Here is a 21,958-nt window from a genome sequence, read left to right as displayed (position 1 = left end):
ATGTACTGATATGATCTCTGAAGGATGGGGCCAAGGTCTTCTCCCCTATATATCCAATAATAGCACACTAAAATCCTATCTGCTCTTAGGACTTCAATGAAATAAGAATCATTTGCCAAAATCGTAAATAAAGTTTCCAAATGAAGGTGCCTCCAGAATAAAGCATATCATTCCATTGGAATTATGATCGACGCCCCAACCTTCACCTACTACACATTTTTTAATTCCAAATAGGATTTAGGGTTTTTCCTTTTTGGACAATAGATTTAGCTCGTCTAAAACGTGATTGTAAAACCGATCACGCTCTAATGAGTTCTAATCTGCGCGCTGAAGCTGAATTAAAGAAAAAGATGTAAAAGAGGACATAAGAATACTCCTACTATCTTTTAAAAATATTCATACTTTTCTGGTGTGCATGGACCACCATAAATTGGTGGTGCCTACCAATAAGAGCCATTTATTAAATCAATAAGAGAAATATTTTAGGTCCTCCTGACGTCAGCCTCTGGCCTTATTGGTGTAGAAATGAGCCCACCCGTCCCCGCTATTCCCAAGTGGTCCACGGAATGGGGGGGACGACTAATCGGAGAAGGCCACCAGGTAGGACCCAACACGTGGCAGCCCCTGGTGATCCCCTAACGAATTCGATCTAATCATTACCGTTGGATTGTTCAGGTTTCGCAGAGACGGTGCATTGTGATCACCCCAATAACAAATTAAAATTTTAAATTAAAAAAAGTAAAATAAAAAGGGAATTTCCCCACTTGGTAAGCCCCCCGGGGCCCCAACCTTCGTTGCTCACTTCTCCCCCATTTTACTAATCATAACCTCTGACTCTGTTTTATTGCACTTCCTTGTGTTCCCAGCAATTCAATTTCCAGGCTCCTTCCGTTATATCTCTGTGATTTCCCTATTCGTTGCCGGTTTTCTCCATTCTCTTTCCGGTTTCTTCAAATGACGTCGTCTCAGGAGCATGAGATGGATCAAGACGACGATGGCGGAACTTCCGACCTCAGCACCAGCGCCGGCGATCCTCGGGCCATCAATACCGACAAAAACAATGGACTTTCGAAAGAGCCTGTCTCGGACGATCCCATGGCTTTCCAGGCCTTGCCGTTGAAGGAGGAGCCCGTTGATTCGGACCCGCCGTCAGACCAGGAACAAAAGACGCAGCCTTCCTCGTCGGCTCCGATTGGAGTCGTTCCTGTGGCGATGCAGATGCAAATGCCCCTAACTATGTCCATGCCCATGCCGGTCGCTACCACGAGACGCTCCTCCACCAAGGACCGTCACACGAAGGTGGAAGGCCGCGGGCGTAGGATCCGAATACCCGCCACTTGCGCGGCTCGGATCTTTCAGCTGACTCGGGAGCTAGGTCATAAGTCTGATGGCGAAACCGTGCGGTGGCTCCTCGAACACGCGGAGCAGGCCATCATCGAGGCCACCGGCACAGGCACCGTCCCAGCCATCGCCGTCTCCGTCGGGGGAACTCTGAAGATTCCTACAACGTCTGGCGCCAAACAGCAATCCGGACTCCGAACTCAGGAAGAAGCGAAAAAGGCCGTCGAATAGTGAGTTTGTGGACGTGAGTGAAGCCGCCTCACAATCGTCCGGTTTGGCCCCGGTTCAATCGGCTCTTCCGCAAGGCCTTGTGCCTGTGTGGGCAGTGGGCAACACTAATATGATGATCCCGGCGAACGCCTTTTGGATGATCCCTCCGGCGACAACGACGACGCCAGTAGGTGGAAGTCCAGGATCGTCAAACCAACAACCTCAGATATGGACTCTGTCGCCGACGGTGACGCCCGTATTCAACATGGCCGCCAGACCCGCATCGTCTTTGGTGGCAGCAACAAATACCTCGAGCGGCATAGAAGTCTCGCCGGTGGGATGCAACAATTCGTCCAACACAGCGGCGGTGAGCACGAGCACGGTGGGGCCAACGGCGGCGAAGAAATCGACGATGGCACCGAGCAGTTGTAGCGGGGCGACGGGCAGTAGTAGTAGCAGCGGCAGCAAGGCGCATATGTTGAGGGATTTTTCATTGGAGATTTACGATAAGCAAGAGTTGCAGCTGATGGGGCGGTCAGGAGGGAACAAGCAAGCGTGAACTTCAAACGAAGGAGACCGCTTGTCCACAAACAGAAAAGCTGTCGAAATAGAGAATAATAAATGTGATTAGATTTAGAAAGCCTTTTCTTTTTATTCTAATGTCGTCTGTACTTGGAACTTTCAATGAATGAAGCCAGCAATTTTGACATTGGAGCAGGTTATGCAGTTTTGCCATGTGTTTTTGGTTTCTTTAGAGGATTTGGTACAGTAGAAATAGAAATGCAATTGCAGGGATAAGCACGGAAGGAAGGCTTTGGGTACACATTGTGCAATCAATAATGTTCAAGTTCTGGCCTGCTAGTGCTATTATTCATTGCAGGGGGGAAGGAAGGAAGGAAAGCGGATCAGTGAGGATGGGGCACACGGTGGGGACTGGGAAGGGGACTATGAAAGAAGGGAGAGAGAAGTACGGACTACGGAGGCTTTTTGGGGGCTTTAAGCACGTGAATGCAAAGGCCGACACGTGTGAAAGTGAGTGACGGGCTGCTCCGCCTTCCACTGACTGAATTTTCATTTTAAGAAAAATCGGATTACTGTGTTGATTTAAGTGGCGGGGATGGGTTGTGACTTGGGATTATGGTCCATCATTGCCTTATAAATAGATCCGTGCGTGTTGGCTTTCTTTTACAGCTCAAGATGTTACTAATCGGTACGAGCGAAATGGGAGAAAAGGAGAGGAAAAAGAAAATTTTAATAAATTCTATTTAAAAAATTAGAAAAATAAGATTTTGAAATTTAATAAAAAGAAGAAGCAATATAAAAGAGTAATAAAATTAATTAAAATCTTTTTACTTCTACTTTTTAAATTTTTTAAATCGAGCTTATTAAAATTTTTCTGTCCTCCTTATTTTTCTTTTATAGATCCTAATAGCACGTTTGATTCGCATTTTCAAGAGTGAATTTTTTTTTTTTTGCAAATTGAAATTGAGTTAAAAATCAATTAACATAATTTAAGTCAGTTTTAAAAAAAATTAAATCTTACAAGAAAGTAAAAAAAAATAGAAATCAAATTACATGAAAAAAAATATTTGAACGTTAAAGTGATTTTTAGGCATTTTGCCTGAATCCTCATCCAAACCACATTTTCACTGCAACTAGCTTTTAAGGCTTCGATAATGTTTTGGAACCCCAGACAGATATGGAAATATTTTGATTTCGGGAAAAAATAAAACGAATTGGATATATGTAAATAATGGGTAGCATGAAAATGAGGCTAGTGATGGGTGGTGGAGCCCCCTACGAGTCCCCACTCGCACTATCCGACCCCACATACACGCGCGTGTTTTGTTCCCGACGACTCTCCGCGGGGTCCACTCACTCCACTTTAGCCTCGCTTCCCTCACTCCCACGTGATCATTAACCTTTTTGTATTACAAATACTTTTATAATCTCTTTAGAAATTTGTTTTCATATTTTCAAGAAAAAATTACAATCAAGTTATATAAGAGATAAATAATTACTAAAAAGTCTTAATAACAATCTCAACAGCCTATAATAACAAATCCTATAGTGAGAATGATAACTTCTGAAACTTGTTTTCCAATTGTTTTTTTTACTTGAGACCTCATTGTAATTCTCCCTATTTTCAATACTTAAGTCCTATTACAACAGATCTAGATATGTACTGACAAAATATAAACAAAAAATGCATATATAATTTAATAAGACCTGTGTGGAAGGAAGATCATACACAGTTTAACAAGAGCTACATAGTATACAACTTACAGATCATACTGCAATTTACAGATTAGTCCATATCAAATATTGACAAAAAAAAAATTATTTGCTGATGAATTATAATAAATTAAATGAGGAAGAAGATAAAGTAGTGCTCGGAGCTGATTTTGAGAATGACTATTAGCATGGATAACAGAAGGCATAAACATTTGGGGGAGGCTCCACCAATGAGTTTGGTCATTGGTGTTATGAATAATGGAGCAAAACATTTAGGGTGCTTTGGAGTGGTGCCAACACGCATCGTTTTGACTCCATTCGGCCAGCTCTTAAAATTGATTACATATCTCAAAGCAACCCCTTCTCATCTCATCCCTTCCACTTCAACTTCAAACACTAAACACTGCTGTTAAAGTGCACTTGTTTGCCCACAGCACAACAAACAATAGGAGTTTCATACACGAGTCTCAGCAGGGCGGGAAAATCTAAACAATGGATTGGTCAAATACTGTGAGTTGTAGTAATTAGATAATATCAGTGAGGGCTTCTTTAGAACTACTTAGAAAGTATTTGGATAGAAACTAAACCATGATTTTAAAAGTATTTTTACGGTATACGAAATAAATATATAGAGAAGTGTGCCTCATTTTGCAAAAAAAGTGATTCCGAAAAACACTTTTCTATATTATCAAATACCCCCTTAATATAATTGTTTTTATATAAATCAAGACAAAATTCTTTTCATAAACTACTTTTAAAGCCTTCAGTTCTCATTCTAAAAAAAGATCTAAGATGCCAAAGAAACAAAAAGAGTCATGTTATGTTACATTGGTGTCTTAAATATATGCGTGTGTATAATTTTAAAATTCTTTTGACATCTCGAGTTAGGATAGCTAGCACTGTTTAAAATTCTCATGTGACTAAGGGATAATTGAATAAAAACTCCTACATTTTATGAGACACGAAGAAAGATCTTAGACATGAAACTTCCGCAGCCATGTTTCTTGGAGATTACAAGAAAAACTGCAGAATAATTAGATTTGGAAAAAAAAAAATATCAAATGCAGAAGCTGTCCCAAAAGGCTAAAATCATGAATGTCCCAAAAGGTTCAAGGTTACAAAAATAAAAGCGCACACAAAGGACAAGGAGCAAATCCACACCCACTGTGTGCCCCCTCTACTCGTAATTTGAAACTGATCATAAGATTTGTCTGGCTCCTCTAAAACTCCACATGCCATTCCACGCTAAATCAGTCCGGGGCATCATTTCTTTTCTTTTTTCCTTTTGCCCATTCATATGTGTCCAGTTTTAATGCGAAATTAACCAAAATTCTAAAGTAAGCATGCCAAACTATCTTTCTTTCTGTTTTATTTGGGTCTGATTTTCTCATTAATTTCTGAATTATGGGACAAAATTCTGATTCATCCCGCACATTTTGCTGACTCTCCTCCTCTAGTACCATAAATTAACGGATCTATATATAATTTCAGCTTCGTCAAACGAGGCCCATCGTCAAGCACAGAAGCTCAGCAAATATCGAGGAGAGATATTTAAATTTAAAATATCATATTATTATTTGATAATATTCTGCGATTGGGGAGTACGCGGGGCATACCTGGGCACGGGGCACGGGGCACGGGGACAGATGCTTAAAATATGCACAATAATGCTGACAACTGTAACTAAATGGACCCGACCAGGCCCCATATCTGCAGTCGCTGGATGTGGCCCACTATCCTCCTGGGCTTACTGAAGTCAATAAATTTAAACCCTATAACCAGCCCAAATTGTTATCGCATCCGTGAGCATGCATGGCAATGATTGTTTTGCTGCCCACATATCGATAACAACAATACGCCAATATATAAAATAAAAGTAATAATCAAACACCGAAGGATTGAATCTAGCAGAAGAGACTAATTCCCATCATGTGATAAAACAAGATTTGAATCTCCGTTAGGAAAAGTGCTCACATTTAGTGTCAGTAATACTTTAAATATGACTGCTCCAATACGAGAATACCTATATCTGTCCCCAAAAAAAAAAGTAATAATCAAACATGAAATATAACAAACCATATTATTTACAAGTTTTGAATAATTTAATTTATTTGTTGAAAAAAATTAGTAAAATTTACTTATCATATTTATTATAATCCACAAGTGAAAAATTTGAATTGAGCATTGTATGAAATTTAAGACCAGTTACTATACTTATCACTTGTAAATAATACGATTTTTATTTCATATATATTAATACACACAAACACAAATGTATATTTATATATTTTTTGTGAATTAAAAAAATATATAATTTTGTTGTTCATTTGTATTTCGTTGATTCTCATTCTTATAATGTAGTTAGCACCAATTTTTGGCAGCCGTCGCTTCCCATCACACGCTCATGTCCTTCGCTTCGCTGACGAGTGTTCCTTCTACTATTTTTGAGCGTGTTAACACTTGCGGCTGCAATCGTTAGGGGTGTTCAACTGTGTCCCGTCCCTATCCCAATCATTTTGGACAAGACAATCCTGTCCTGAAAGCTTTTGGGACGAGACGAAAGCGGAACGGGATAAAATTGTTTTGGGACGGGACGTATTATCTTTATTTTTAGTTGTTATATATTTATTTTATTTATCACTGTAATAGTATTTTGGTAATGATATTTATCCATTGTTATTTTTTTATTTGTTTATAAGTTGTTTTTGTATGAGTTACATAATATTCTTTCTAGTAAACATTTTATGTTTTTTTTTGTCTCTAATGATTACAAAAAAAAATTTCTTTGTCAGTATTTTGTCATTTTCATCTATTTTCCTCACATGATTTTTATTATAAGTTTTTATATTTCTTGTATAGTTAGTTTTCAAATTACAAAAATTAAAAAAAAAAAAAAAAAAAAGATGGGACGTTCCTGTCCGTCCCAGTTATGTCCCATCCTAATTGGGACGGGACGAGATACAGGACGGAGAAGCCGTCCTGTCCCAATTATCAGGAGGGGACTGGGACGGGGTCGTTCCTATTCCGTCCCATGAACACTCCTAGCAATAATCAATTCCATAGGTTATGGTTATTCATCACTGGAATCAGGAATGAGCCCAGTGGCCTATATAGCATCATTCTTGCTATCGTGAAAGATTAACGTTCTCTAAGTCAAAATGCAGCACTGGAAACTCTTCGAACATGAAAAATTAAAGCACTATTCCATATAAATAAGCTGCAACTGAATTATTCACCAAAAAGTCAATAAAAATACAAGAAATCCAACAGAGTAAGTGCACCTGCAATGACTATTAACCAAGAGGGACACCTGAGATTAAAGAACACAGCGTCCAATCCATACAAGCAATTCAATGTAACAGTAGAAGGGGGGAAAATGAAAACCTACGTTCTTCAAGCTTTAACCTTCTGATTCGGCTGGAACACATACTTAATGAGGGATTCCTTGATGGACATGAGTTCCGGGAATTCTTCCTTCAATTTAGAGGCGTCAAGCTCATTGTTGCTCCTGGGTGCAACTATTACCTTAGCCTGCTCCTCAAGAGTAAAGTTCGTCCACTTAAACTCGGGGTTAATGTATTCCTTGTACATCTCCAAGATTTCATTGTGGCTTACCACTCCAGGGTTTGTGAAATTCCAGATGCCAGTGAGGTTTCTCTTGGCCATTTCTAAGGAAATGGGAAGCAGTTCATCCAATATAGTCATTGAATTTGGAATGTTTACTACCTTCTCATATCGAGTGATCTTTGTGATGAAATTGCGTGGGTTACATAAATCTGATGAGATAGGCATTCTGACGCGCAAGGTACAGACATTCTCATAGTTCCTGAGCAGATCTTCCACCTAAGACAAGCGGCAGGCAAATTCAGCAAATACGGCCAAGCTAAATTGTTTAAATTTTCAAATCAATGCATGTATACAGTTGGGTAACAGCATGAACACAAAAGTTGACCTGATCGGGGTTCTGAGATTTGAGATTCATCTTATATACAAGATTTTGTCCTTTAACTTCAAAAATCGACAAAATCAGAAGTTAAAGGTACAGAAAAATCTTCAGTGCACCATATAGGTACGTTACATGTTCATATTATTTCTCTCTGACTTGATCCGCCTGTCAAGATAGAATGAGTTTGCCCAATAATACTCTGCTTCTAATATGTTTACCAATCTAGCATACTAGAACTATGTTTAGCAAGAATTTCTATGACGACAATGTCGCATAGTATTTCAACCACATCAATGATGCGAGATCTGATCTCGGGAGACCAAAATCTTCATAAACTACTAGCTTCACAGGTGGAGATGTGGGCCCACTAATAATGCCAACAGTAGACTTCAGCAGCACATGGGACCTGCGTTATTTTATTTATTTATTTATTTATCATTTTCTAAAACTGAATGTGTAAGAGATCGGAAGCAAAGGGATGGAAGGAAATCAAAATGTGACGAGTCCAGATCTATTAGCGTAAACAATTTCTGTAATATATAGGAGCATCACCAAATTTGCATTGTGAATGGAACATCATACCTCTTGACACAGAAGTCTAGATATTAACATCAACACAGCTCAACAAATGGTAGAGCAATCACTGACAAATGACACAATCAGCTAAAGTATACTTCCCATATCGATTGCAATGGACTGTATAAATAACTTTCAAAAGCTGATCCATAAACCACATCCGTTTGAATTTTCGTGTGCACTGTTAGTCTACTACATTGTATTCATGGCTAGAGAGACCGAATCGAGTTTAATTATTGAAAGAACGAACAAAGGGATCCAAAAAGACTTACCATGGCCTTGGTCTTGGAATAGAAGGATCCGATGAAATTGGGAGTGTCCTCTTCCTTGAAGCCGATGCCGGATCCGATGAGGTGATCGGAGTCGTACTCAAAGATGCAGCCAGTGGCATAGTTGATGAGGATGAGGCCTCTCTCCCTGCAGACATCGGCCAAGGTCAAAGTGCCCACCACGTTGGTTCTAATGGTCTCGACCTTGTGAGATTCGCACCAGTCCACATTCGGGCGCCCCGTGACTCCGGCAGCGTTGAACACGTGAGTCGGCTTCACGTGAGCAATGTCGGCTTCCAAAGAAGAGCGGTTCTCAAGGCGACCGCAGCCGTATTCGAAGTCGATGCCCTGAGCTTGGCAGAGTTTGCCGAGGAGACCCCCAATCCAGCCGGTGCGGCCGTAAATCAAAAACTTGAGGGGCTTGTCGCCGGAGGTGCCGTTAGCCGGGAAGCCCATCTCCTGCAAGCAAGATGGGATCTGCTTCTTCCCTTCGATTTCTTTCAAGCAAAAGGATACTCAAGATCTCGGCGATGCTGTCTTTTATATCCGGTGGAGCACATTCACTCCCATTTTAGCCTTTTTTTTTTTAAAAAAAAAGAAAAATGTTTCGTTTGGACACAATGGCCCGACGGTGATTATTAAAAATATAAATTTAAAATACACGCAATTCCCGTTTAAATATGTCAATTTCTTAATCCCAAAAGTTTATATACTTGTCTAAAATTGCGTTATTTATAATTAAGATGATAGTACTTATTACTCTTTTAATCATAAATATAAAACCTATTTTATAGTATATATATATACTATAAAGTAAATCTTATATTTAGAACTAAAAAAAGTGTATGTTTTATTGTAGCTGCTTTTTTGGCCAAATTTATTGTAGATACTTAATGATATAGTTGTACTATATTAGTATTATATCGATCATAATTATTTTATATTTTTATGCCCGTCAGTTTAGAAGTATGATATGAGCAATGACGTAACTGGTACCCGGTCTGAGCAGGCATAAGATCAAAATCAGAAGGAAAAAAAAGAGTCAACATAGAATCGGTTAAAACCAATAAAACTATTGAAGAATTGGTTTTTTTTTTTAAATCTTCCAACAACCCAAAACAATGTTATTATTCTTTTTTTTTGTTCTATAGTTATTATTTTTTGGTCTAATACTACTTTCAGTTTTAGTTATAAGACCTCATTAATAGACTATAATTGAGATCTTATAATTAGGACCGGAAGTAATAGTTGGTTTTTTCTTTAGTATTATACATGTTGATGATTCATTGGTGATTGGTTAATAATGGAAACTCATGTTGGTTTGGCTCGACAATTAATATGGTGTATTTGAAAATTTCAGTGATTTGTAATAGACAGCAGTGGTAAATAATTTTGTTATAATATTAGCATGATTGGCTATAAATTTGATATATATGTGTGTGTATATATATATATATATATATTACATCGATAAAAGCTGTCTACAATATTTTTATTTTAAATACGTACTTTTAAAATTATATTACTTCAAGAAAAAATTTAGATCAAATTTCTCATACTCATTATATTAAGTTTTCTACTCACATGTGATTATGTGTCCTTTTCATTTCATGTAGACTTATGATTAATTGTTATTAAATGCTAATATTTTAAAATTACTAGAAAATTTGACATAATAATTAAAAAAAACTTGATATAAATATTTATTTTAATTGAGATATAATCGATTATGGTTCAGTAATCAATGATCTATCTGTTCAATGCTTGGCCCGATTCTACCAATAATCCAATACAGGTGATCGCGTGTTTTGTTTGTTGTTACTTGTGCCCCGTACTCACGCATAATGTCCAAAGCTAAAACAGTAATTTCATTAAGGTTGCCATGAATGGAGGATAAACCAGTTTGTAATTTAACAAAGCAATGGAAGTGTAGGTAAATTGCCATAACATTTACCTTTTATGATGAACTAATGTTCAAATTTTTATTGGAATAGTGTTCAAATTAGTATCTCATAGTGCCTTAAGTAGATTTGCTTTCAATAATATGATGCCCATTTTTAGGGGGAAAAATACGTTTACATTTGGAAGCTGAAGAGATAGCTCTTGTTATACTATTTTTTTAATGTTATATTCTGTTTGAGCTATGATTGTTAACTATAATGTAAACTTAGTTTTTTTTTTTAACAAATTTTGAGGCGAGTCACACATATAATTTATATTTTATGATATGTTGATGATATATTGTTTCCGGTCCTTAATATAAAAACTAGTTTGACATTCAATTTAGTCTTAAATATAAAATACCAATTTATTTTGTTTTTTATATTTATCTATTTTTCGCAAAATAGTCTTTGTAATAGTTACAGATGTTAAATGTCTTGTCAAATAATAGTTCTAAAGATATTTTAAAGAAGATAACACCTATTTATTACAAACAAGTAACTTAGCTAATTTTTTTAATCTATTCAAACTAATTAATTAGTTTTTATATTAAAAATCAAAATTTCCGCATCCAGTCAATTTAACTTCATGACTAATCTCGCCCGTTCCTTGATTTAAAAGGGATAAAAAAACACTGAAGTTTGGAGTCACGTCAGGGTCCTATTAGGCTTGAAGGTTGAAGAAAATGTGTAGGATACAATTCAATGGGATGTGATATGCATAACCTGATGGAGGAGGAGGTTAATTTTCAGAAGTTAAAAGCAGAAAACGATTTCTCCTCTTTATTGTATTAGTCCAAAACAATTAAAATCCGAAAAATTGATGGAAAAGTTGCCTGAGAATTTATTATAATTGAAAAGAAAATGCGTGATGAAAGCTTTCACCTCACCTCAGTATATAATATAAATGACGATGGCGTTGATACAACGACAGATTCTAGTTGTCCCATAGTGGACCCAGATTTAGGCTTCGCCCTTGACATATGACGCACCAAACAATCTATAATATGGGTCTAATAGGCCCAAATTTAACAGGCTAAGCATCACGTTTGGCCCAAATACAGATTATGTTCTCCAATCTCCGAGTACCTCTCGACAAATGTTATTAACAGGCATTATTGGGTCTAGCGAAAAAGGCTAGTCTTTCATAATGTGATGAATTAAAATTTGAATTCTCATTGAGAGAGGTGCTTACGTTTTTCTTGGAAATCTAAACATTGAATAGTTTTTGTTTTTGTTTTTAAAGCCTAGGATATCTAACACTGTAACATTAGTGGTAATGACTGATCCACTTGCAACGTAAACTTTTCGAAAGGTTGCTGGGTATGGAATCCTCTCCATACACATCCCCTGCCATAGTACATTGAATAGTTTTATTGGCATATATTCGAGTTCAATGTCCCAATATGAGTAGACCGGGTTTCTTACTTCATTAATCTCTGATCTCGAAGGGTGACTAGTTCCACCGTCCATCGATCATTATCGGCTGGAAAACTTCCAAAGAGAGTCGGTATAATCTATCACTTCAAGAGTCTTTAAAATTACACAAGAACCAATGCCTAATATTTCTAGAATAGGAAAAACTAAAACTTATTAAAGCCATCAGAGGCTCTTGTTTGGGATTAATTTTACGATTATTATATCCTTATCTCCTTATCTTTCAACTTATTCTTTATTTTCCTATCATGTAATGCCTGTTTATGACGACGTTGATGGACATAGCTTGAGAAACCACAATGATCTGTCTCTGATCAAGGTCTCATGATATTCCTTCGGTCCTTAATATAAGACTTGATTGTTAAGTTAATTTTGATCCTAAATATAAGATTCATTTATCATATTTATCAATTTTTCTTAAATTATCCCTATAAATACTCCCTCAATCATGATCAAGTAAGAAGGGAGGGAGGATATTAAGAAAGATGATTATGGTGTTTTAACAAAAATATATCATATTACTTATAATTAATTAACTTACCTAACTTCTTTAATCTAATCAAATTAGTTAAATAGGTTTTATATTAACAACCAGAGGAGTAATTATACATATTAAGCGGTACGATCAAGTGAGATGAACAACAATATTGTACTACTAAAAAGGATCCGCATAATGTTTGCTTTCTAAATGATTAATTATCTCAGATTCTTGACCAAAAAAGCAATGGCGCATTACCGTTATTATTAATCATTATTTGTCATATACGGATCTTGTTGGGGGACAAGGGCTACTATTATTCATCAATCAAAGCATTAACCTGTCAGCTTTCTGATAATTGTTTTTCTCCCGCTTTTATTTTCTCCATAGCTATGCTTATGACGATGCTCGCTAAGTGGCTTCGATTCATCGTAATTACAGCTCAACGTCGAGTAAATTCTCAAAAGCACGTTAAAAGAAGAAGAAGAAGCATTTTTCTTTATCAGCGTAAGAAAACTCATGAACTCACAAATGACACGACTCATGAATACGGTCTATGAGCCGCCAAACTAAGCTTGCAACTGCAAGAGCCATATGTTAATGCTCTATCTAAAGCTCTTTTCAGCTGGTCAGAACTCAGAAACGTTGCAAATTAACCAATATACAAAATACAAGAGGGGTTAAAAACCATTTGCCTCGTTAACAAACACAGCATAGTTAAAAGTTACAGAACAGTCGCATACCATCATGTATATCTGGGAGACTAAGTATAGCATAAAGTCGTAATTAGAGCATGGCGATTTTGGGTGTTCGTTCCCATAAGTGTAGGGTTCATATATCTATCTCTTGCGCTTGGACTTCAAAGAGGTGACCGATTGAGAACTGCTGTGCCAATTGCGTTTCCTTTGGTTGATGAACCAATTATTGATCTGCTTAAGCTGCAGACCTGTCTCCTCCACTAGTTTTGCCTTGTCATCTTCCTGATTCCCCAAATTATGCAACATATACATAACCTTGTTAGTACATACTTATATCTCGAGAATATCTAAGCAGTTATTAGTCTCAATTATATATATAGGACCATGCATAACACAGAAATACACAAAGGACCGAATTCAGGAGGAGACAAATTTCTGAAATAGAACTTCCGTGATATTGATAGTGGCAGCAGTAATAAATTTCTACTTCTAGAGTTGCTTTCACGTTGGCAAAAAGATCATGAATAGAACGTGGAAGAGTAGATGAAAAATAAAGAAGTTGAAACTTGTGGGGGATACGCAATAATTATTCATGAAGAAGATGGTCGGCTAGCTTACAGTTGGGTAGGGCCACTTTGAATGTTGCTGCCACCAGTTCTTCAACACTGAGGTTGTGTCTCCAGGTAACTTCCCTGCTCTTCTTTTCCTCAATATTTCCTCTCTCACATCTTCAATTCTCGACTTGAAACCCTGCAGATTCAAAACATGAATCGTTACTTGTTGTCCAGAGGAAAGGAAAAAGAAGAAAAACTTCAGAAGTGATGACTTTCAATTATTCCAACGAAGACGGCGACTTTGAGAATAGTTAACCTGCTTCAGCTCAATTTTTAGTTCCTGACGAACTCTTTCCATCAGTGACCTTTCAGATTCCGTAGGGAGCAGTGGACCAAATCCCATCAGGTCGTGACCTTCAGCTCCAGATTGATCTAAAGAGAAATCCATTGGCAAATCGTCCTCATCATCTGACATTGTTGCACCACTTCCTTCACCCAAACTTACACCTGAAATTTTAACCATTTATGCCATTCAGTGCGTCGGAGTTAACCTTCTCATACCTCTAATATATATCTCCCAGATTTTAAGTACGTGACACAACAAATTGCAGCATCCATCTAGTTCTGTCTCTAGCAGGCTAAAATCAACGTGACTCGAGGCGATCGATACATTAATGTAATTGAAACGCTTCTGCTTTTTCCATGTGACTTTATCTTGGGGCATCGCAGCATTAGTTATTACTTGCTGATGCTTATTTTGAATCCAAATCTTATGATTTCTACATGAATATTAAATATCCATGCATGTGTTTATTATATATACCTATTCATCAGTTATAAGTTGAAATAAAATTATTACAACGGAAAAGAAGATAGCTACGAATACGATCAGTTTTTGTATCTCCCGGCCGCCAAAAACGATAGAAGGAAGATATTTTTATACTGTACAAATGAGTGTCGGCACGGGATTCATTAGGAATTCGCCACAGTAAATATTTAAATATCTAGGTTTTACTGTAATTTGTTTTCTACACGCTATTCATAATTGCCAAGTTACTAATTAGTTAAGAACATAAATCTTTGAGGAATCATTTTACTGGTAAACTTCAATACATTTTTCTAATATATTTGCGTAAAGTCCCCAGCTTGAGGTTAAAAAACGAGTAGCCTTTGGTCAAAGGAAATTTTACTATATTTTCCACTCAGCATATATTTTTCTGTAAGATGGTAAAATAGGTTCAGGAAAAGTTGTGATCAAGATTTTTTCCATAGTTTCGAAGGACATTCTATGATGAAGAGCTGCCTCAAAGTTGCAGTCTCTCTAAAAACTATCCAGATCTGAGTAAAATACTTCGCATATCACCGTAAATATATAAACCTAGCCAGAGGCGAACCATCACAGCAAATTAAAATCATAGTTTTGATGCATTAAAAAAAAGGTGCACGGATACTATGAGGATCCACATTCCTCCAAAACAAGACAACCTACCGAGTTCATTCTTCTCTTCCTGAACCTAAACAGAACGAAGTCAAGCTAAGCATGGATCATTACAAACTAAGTAGCAGCGACTCACACAAAAAGATGTTAAATTCACCCAGCACTAAAGAATCATCAAACATCTGTATATCACACTGCCATCCTTGTACGTATAGTATGAACTCTAGATGTCGTTAAACAAGCAAACTCTGAGACGCAAACTTTCCAAAGAAGTAGTCGAAAATTGAAAGCATTGTCTTAGGGATAAACATAAATAAATCTGGAAGTTCCTTAATTTTAGGATAAAAAATTACACATGATATGGCAGCAGAGCGAAGTTGTTGGTAGAGGGTGGGACTTCCTCAGTTCGCCAAACTAACTAACACATAGTACATAACATTATAGAAGACCCTACCAGTCCCACTCCCTTCACTCTTACCTAAACTAGATGACAACGAAACCTAAAGCTTAATTCTACCCTTTTTTCCCGTAACGTGTCCAACGCTGGAGAAAAGTGAACGAACACCTTACCACCAGAAATATAATATCTCAGTCTTACATGTCTGAGATCTCTTCACAGGAACTCATATTACCCCCCTCCCGAGGAAAAAGACAGCAGTATTAAGTATTAACAATAGGTCTTTTGTACGTTTCTGGGTATAATATAAGTGGTGTGTGCGTGTGTGCGTATCATGCAGTAACAATCGTTATTTCACCTATCTGGAACAAAGTAAGAAAGATGATACTAGGTAATATTTAAAGAATAGAAGTGGAGAGTAAATATATATATACCAGTGAGAGCTTGTAGGGTATTTTCAATATCACGGCAGGCCATAACAGCTTCTACGGCATGGACTTTGACATGTTGCTGAAGCTGTTCTTTGAAAGTACACAACACTAACAAATATTGTGCCTGCGCAGTGATGTCCATGAAGCCTCAGATTAATTAACAGACAAGAAAAGAATTATCAGAAAAATCAAACATGGCTGGAACTACTTTACCAGGAAATTGTCAAGGTCCTGACGCTCGGGGAGAGAAAGGGTGTGGGCTTGCTGGGAGACGTATGATCGGAGGATGTGGTGGGACTGCGATAACTGAGCGTCGATGAGTGGAAGCTGATCGATGGGAGTGGCGACACGTAAGCAAGAGACGTGTGCAGCGAGAAGCTGGTCATAGAGAGGGTGGGCGGCTATCTCGGCCTTGAGTTGCCGGAGGTGGTCACCGGAAGCTACGTCTCCGTTAAACCCACCACCCATCATTCCCAAGCTTGGTTCTGATTGCATATCCTGATATGAATGAAGTCACTGCAAGGTCACAGAGCAAAAGGGGTTGAAGACTAGGCAGCGAATTATAAAGAGAGGACAAGGTGAGAGAGTTGAGGACCACTCTAAGACACGAATAGGAGAAGGGAAGCTTTGGTGGGAGATCGTGTTTTGCCAAGAGAGAGAGAAGCAGACAGTTTTATCGTTTTTTTGGCTAGAGAAAGAGGGAAAGAGAGAAGCCGTATATTGGGATCTGGGACACAAAACTTTCTGCTCTTACCACTGATAGAAACAAAGATCTTTACAGACACAGAGAAAGAGGGAGAAGCAGAGGCATTAAAACGATTTATATGCGGGTTCTTGCGTGTCTCTGCGCTTAAGAGAGAAGGGAAAAGCAGATGTATTCAAGTTTTGTTTTGAATCTGTGAGAAGAGGGGGGAGAGAGTGGGGAGGGAAAGAGAAAAGAAGGAAGCTGCAGAATCATTACTATGAAAGGAGGTCGGAAGCGAGGTCAGAAGAAAAGAAGATAAAGCTGCTTTGGCCTGACAATTTAATTTCTTTTCTTTTTTTCGTTTTCATTTTTCTGAGTTTCCAAGTGTCCTATTTTCTCTTGGAGCTAAGGTTAGGTACGTTGATATGATGTTGATTGGTGATCATAATTTTGGGTTGGCCGCGGACAATTGTTTTCCCACATGGATTTGCTCATTTAACCTTAAGAATTATTGAGAGTACACTTTTTACACAGTTTTTTTGGTCTGCGAACTTTTGTATACCTTCTCATGTTTGAATACGTTTGGAAACGTTGGATAAAACTAATTTCTAATTTAACTTATTTTTATAACTAAAATTAAAATAAAAGTCAGTTAGGATATGTGTTTTTAAAAAGTCAGTTGAAAAAGTTAAAAGTTGTTTGGATGACTAATAGAAAAATTAGTTTAGTTGTAGAATAACTGAAAAAGACATAGATTTTATTGAATAATAATGTTTAAAATTTTATATTTTTAATGTGATAATAGTTTAAAAAATACATAAAACTATTATGATAAAATATAAATAGTTTATTTGTGAAATTATAAAATAAAAATATTTGTTACAGAAAAAATTTGAAAACACATTGTAGATAATTAATTAATACATATAATAGACAAACATGAATATAAATTAAAATTCATTTGGTCTGAATAAAGGCTTATTTTGCTAATAAAGGAGATGAAACAGAGGGAAAAATATAAGGGTAAATCTGGAATGCTCATTTTTAATGATCACCATTTGAAACTGCAGTTTGAAAAGTTAGATTTTCCTCTGTTGAGTCCAATTGAGGTTGAAGGCCAAAAGTTGGTTAGAAAAGTTAGCCAAGCCAAATAATATTTTTTATCTAACTCAATTTGTAATCTCAATTTCACCATTTTCAAGACACTTTAATCGTTAGAAACGGGCAATTCAAACATGCACTAGACTTTCTAAACCACAAAATGATAAAATATAATCCACAAATCTCAATTTTATTTATTTATTTTGTTTTTTTTTTGGAAAAAAAATTGTCACCAAGACACCAACCTTTATTGAATTCGAAGCTTGTTAATTAGTTGTTCAGAAAGTGATGAGGTGAAGGTTGAGCTTTCAAACGTTTCTCTTTTTCATTATGAACTCTCCTTATTCGTTAAGCTTGAATAATTTTGATGAATATAAATAATTGTCCAAATATTCTGGTACGGTGGGTGAAATCAAATCAAATGTACCCACATTGCAGTTAGCAAGAGGAACGCACCTATCTATTATTTAAATTTAAAATTTAAAATTAGGGAAGGAAAAAAAAAGGGTGACACATCACCACCAAATGTGTAATTAAAGGGTTTAATTAGATTAAATTAATAGCACCATTCAGGTAAGGCCTATAATTGGGAGCACCGATCCCAATATTGCCATTGTCACCCACCACCGTCTCAAGATTTTCTTGTATTTGTCACATCCCTCCAACTATGTCTATTTTCATAAATCAATCGATGTATTATAATTAATTGTTATTCTTTATGTGACCAACAAAAGATTCGGATTTGAGGATTAATAAAATATAATATAGTGTGGGTAGAGATAAGTGGTTATTTATATATATGCGGTAGGGACTGTAGAAGTTGCTTAATTGGTGGTGGGTACATGGTGGTTGAACCTAAAAAGATTAGAAAAAAAAGAGAAAAAAAAAATAAATTAAAATTAAGCGGTATGAGCAAATTAAAATTAAATGAAATGAATGTAGGCGCTTTACTTTTGTTTCAAGTGTGGGTGGTAGCGTTGAAAACTAGGAAGCGTTTTATCCAAAATCCCCAAACCAGATAGGCTTCTAAGCAATGTCTCGCGTATATAGAAAATTTGTCCAGTTATGATTTAGGTTTGCTTCCACCGAGAAATATATGGAGTATGTGTGCATATATTCATATATTCTTCCTCTAGTTCTATATATAAATTATCTTCTAAAAATAATTAAAATATTGACGGCCTTTTTTAACAAGTACTCCTCCGATCCTAATTATAAGACCCAATTGACTTATTTGAGGAGATTAAGGAAGTAAGTTAAGTTGGTTATTTATAATAAATAAGTGTTATTATTCCTAAAATATCCTTGCTAATTAAGTATATTGGCTAAAACTATCATTATTAGAAGGATTCTCTTGGAAACAAATGCATAAATATAAGAGAGAAAATGGATTGGGTCTTATAATTAGGACCAAATAAAAAATCAAATTGGGTCTTATAATAAGGACCGGAAGAGTATTTATTTGGAATTATTTATATAAATACTTATAAGTATGTTTCATGTGAGTCGAGACAAAATTTTTCTCTTATAGTTATTTTATACTTCGTAGATCTCGATTAAAAAGCTGCTGATAAATCATTCCAACAATCCTAAGTGATTTTATATTAAAACATATATAAATTGAATTTTTTAAAAGCAGCGTTAATAATTTAACTGTCTCTTTTCGGTTCTAATGAGTTAGTTGGAGTGAATTATATAGTAGTATAAGAATGGAAGGAGTACATGCACACACGTTTGCCTTGAGGAGTTAAAAATCATAATTATATGTTAGCCAACAAGAAAAGGAAAAAGAAGGCCAAATATGAACGTGAAAGGAACACTTAATGGTGCAAATTCATAAATGTGGAATACAAAAGCCAAACTTGCGTCTGATGCTTCCATGGAATAGCTTCACCCGCACGGTGCACAGAAACAAGAAATCCTGTGAACCAGATGAAGTGGTAGGGTCCGACGTCGTTTTCTCCAGACGTTTTCTGGTATTCCCTCTCCAACTGATATTCATACCAATATATGTGTGTATATATATATATTATTTATTAATAAGGATTCAAGGCATTTACTTATATCCCCACCCCCAATCTCAAATAAAACAGGAAATTTTAATTTTTTTTTTTAAACCATTGGGTGAATGGGGCTCTGAGTTTCTTCTTCTTGAAATGTTTACCTGAAAGCCATTTTCATCGCAGTTGTGCTTACAGTTCTGATTAGACTCTGATGCAAATCGATGAAGAAGAAGTGGCATCTGATTGAGGAAATTATAACCGTCTCGCACCTTGAGAAACTGACTACAAAAGATTAAAATATACATTGCGTGAGGTGATCGAGCTGCATGCATTTAGAAACCCTAATAATTTAAACATGACAGAGCATTAATTAATGAGAACGAACAGGCCAGGGAGGAGAAAAAGCAACAGTAAAAGATAGGACGTAGTCTTCGAGAAAAGAAACCGTCGCAGGTGATGGCGGTGGTCGACGGAATTAAGCAGCTGGGTCACCATCACAGCTGGAGATTTGTCGTGTTCTTCAGCAGAAAAAAATGAAGCCCCTGCACTGTACACAAGAAGTGGTCCCCCTTATCATCAACACGGATTTAATTCAAAAGACAAATACGAGGCCAAGCAAAGCAAAGCAGAAAGCAAACGCAACTGGGGAGTGATGTGATAATCACTAATCAGAGATGCCATCCCATCACTCCCAATAAGCAACTACGCTTTTTAATTTCCCACTATTTCTTTCTTTTTTCTCCTCATCATCCAAATCCCACTTTTTCTATTAATCAATTAATTCAGCCATTAGAACTTTGTTTTATTAAAATGAATTCTAATAATCATCCGGTGCTTTCACCATTCCTGAAACAATGGCACTAAACAACAACAATTTGCTGAATTTAACCTTGCGACGCTTTGGTTGGTTGTCGGTGCTTTAATTGGATCCTCCTTCTCTTGTTTTATCTTCGTGATCGCACACCATAGCTTGTGCCTTGTGGGGCGTAGGCCCGCGTGAAAGCAACGTACATTAGCCTGGAACGAGTTTAATTGCGGGAAACAGGCCAAAATTATTCTGACAGAACTACTTCCTACTTTTTTTCATCAAATTTCTAGTAAGGAGAATAACCAAAAAAAAAAATGAAAATTATTATATCCTTCGGTAACAACACTTTATTTGGGGACTAGATCCTCTCAGAATCCATTTTTCTCATTTTCTTCTCAAAATCTCATTTTCATCATTAGATCAAATAATAAATGATTCAGATTTGATATTTTAAAAAGTGGATGTCCACTTTTTCTCTCCTATTTATGTAATATTATAATAATAGTTTTATAAAGTATAAATTTGAACCATCCATTATTTAATCCAACAATAAATATGAGATTCTGAGAAGAAAAGGAGAATGAATGATTCTGAGAGTATCTCCTCCCTTTTATTTGGTGTTGACACTGAATTTGCAAATGGTAAAAAAATTTTGTTGACATTCTTTATTTGATATTTATAAATTTTCAGCTTTTTTTTCTGGTCATTTTTTCATTCTTGTATCTATTTTAAGTTTTTAGTGTTTTATTTTTGCAATATTAACATTTAATTATAAATATACACAGCCATGTGTAAATGGAAAATTTGATATAATGGGTATAAAAAACTTGATTTAAGTATCTCCTTTTTCAAAACACCACTCTTCCTATGATAAATATATGCTATCAATATATACTTACCTAAATATTAAAAAAAATTAGTTAAAGATAGTTTAAGTCAATAATTTTGTGTCAAAACTTTAATTATTTTTTAGATGTCGTTAATTAAGTGGTTTATCTCATTCCATGAAAAATTCCCTCTTTTTCTTGTTGAACTAGTAGCAAGAGGTTTTTTTTTTGGTATTAAAAAAGACTAGCGTGAGGTTTTTTATTTAAAGAAAAGGCATTTAATGATTTAAATAATTTTGAAAAATGATCCATATTTTAGATTTAAACCCACAAAACTGCCCTATAAATAACTTGTATTTTTTTTAGTTGCCCACGGTATCCTCCTACATTAACGGTAAGATACTAATTTATCGGGATATTGTTAGACGCCGTAATGAAAACCATTCCTAACAGTATTTTTTTCATATACACCGTCCCAAGAATCAAACTCAGGGCATGATGTTTAAGGTGCTCAAGTCCACCCTACTTGAATCAACACTTGTTGGTTGGGTAGTATACTTCTCATAACTCATAGGAGTAATATA

The 21,958-nt window shown here is 36.2% G+C and overlaps 3 protein-coding genes across 4 annotated transcripts; 1 reads left to right on the top strand and 2 right to left on the bottom strand.

Annotated features, from left to right (window-relative positions):
* The first annotated feature begins 445 nt into the window (after positions 1-445).
* Positions 446-2,271, top strand: LOC114721112 (transcription factor TCP9-like). Its single transcript, XM_028906921.1, is given in 2 exon segments — positions 446-1,517; positions 1,519-2,271. Coding segments are annotated over 2 exon segments (1,155 nt in total). The 5' UTR covers positions 446-954; the 3' UTR covers positions 2,111-2,271.
* Positions 2,272-6,970: 4,699 nt separating this feature from the next.
* Positions 6,971-9,087, bottom strand: LOC114721126 (bifunctional dTDP-4-dehydrorhamnose 3,5-epimerase/dTDP-4-dehydrorhamnose reductase). Its single transcript, XM_028906940.1, has 2 exons — positions 8,581-9,087; positions 6,971-7,629 (listed from the first exon to the last, which is right to left on the bottom strand). The coding sequence occupies exons 1-2, from the start codon at positions 9,031-9,033 to the stop codon at positions 7,180-7,182; spliced, it is 903 nt and encodes a 300-aa protein (XP_028762773.1). The 5' UTR covers positions 9,034-9,087; the 3' UTR covers positions 6,971-7,179.
* A 3,820-nt stretch (positions 9,088-12,907) lies between these two features.
* Positions 12,908-16,904, bottom strand: LOC114721128 (homeobox protein HD1). 2 transcript variants are annotated; one of them, XM_028906942.1, is made up of 6 exons: positions 16,705-16,904; positions 16,164-16,466; positions 15,954-16,074; positions 14,001-14,191; positions 13,749-13,880; positions 12,908-13,412 (listed from the first exon to the last, which is right to left on the bottom strand). In XM_028906942.1, exons 2-6 carry the CDS (start codon positions 16,443-16,445, stop codon positions 13,272-13,274), a joined length of 867 nt encoding a protein of 288 aa, XP_028762775.1. In that variant the 5' UTR covers positions 16,446-16,466; positions 16,705-16,904; the 3' UTR covers positions 12,908-13,271. The 2 variants fall into 2 exon arrangements, with proteins under 2 accessions (XP_028762775.1, XP_028762774.1); XM_028906941.1 differs by having other exon boundaries at positions 16,164-16,904.
* Between the last annotated feature and the right edge of the window lie 5,054 nt (positions 16,905-21,958).

Source organism: Neltuma alba, unplaced genomic scaffold, assembly GCF_004799145.2.
Source record: "Neltuma alba isolate B1F8T4 unplaced genomic scaffold, ASM479914v2 tig00012011_pilon, whole genome shotgun sequence".
Classification (NCBI taxonomy): domain Eukaryota; kingdom Viridiplantae; phylum Streptophyta; class Magnoliopsida; order Fabales; family Fabaceae; genus Neltuma; species Neltuma alba.
This window is presented reverse-complemented; position numbering and strand designations above follow the sequence as displayed.

What these genes read in the sequence shown, in the direction of transcription:
- LOC114721126 (XM_028906940.1), bottom strand. Translation starts at nt 9,033, where the DNA reads ATGGGCTTCCCGGCTAACGGCACCTCCGGCGACAAGCCCCTCAAGTTT. An exon ending in ATTCCAAGACCAAGGCCATG is followed by an intron (nt 7,630 to 8,580) that starts GTAAGTCTTTTT and finishes CGCTTGTCTTAG; the next exon opens with GTGGAAGATCTGCTCAGGAA.
- LOC114721128 (XM_028906941.1), bottom strand. Translation starts at nt 16,445, where the DNA reads ATGCAATCAGAACCAAGCTTGGGAATGATGGGTGGTGGGTTTAACGGA. An exon ending in TACCCTACAAGCTCTCACTG is followed by an intron (nt 14,192 to 15,953) that starts GTATATATATAT and finishes TTAAAATTTCAG; the next exon opens with GTGTAAGTTTGGGTGAAGGA. An exon ending in CAAAGTGGCCCTACCCAACT is followed by an intron (nt 13,413 to 13,748) that starts GTAAGCTAGCCG and finishes TTGGGGAATCAG; the next exon opens with GAAGATGACAAGGCAAAACT.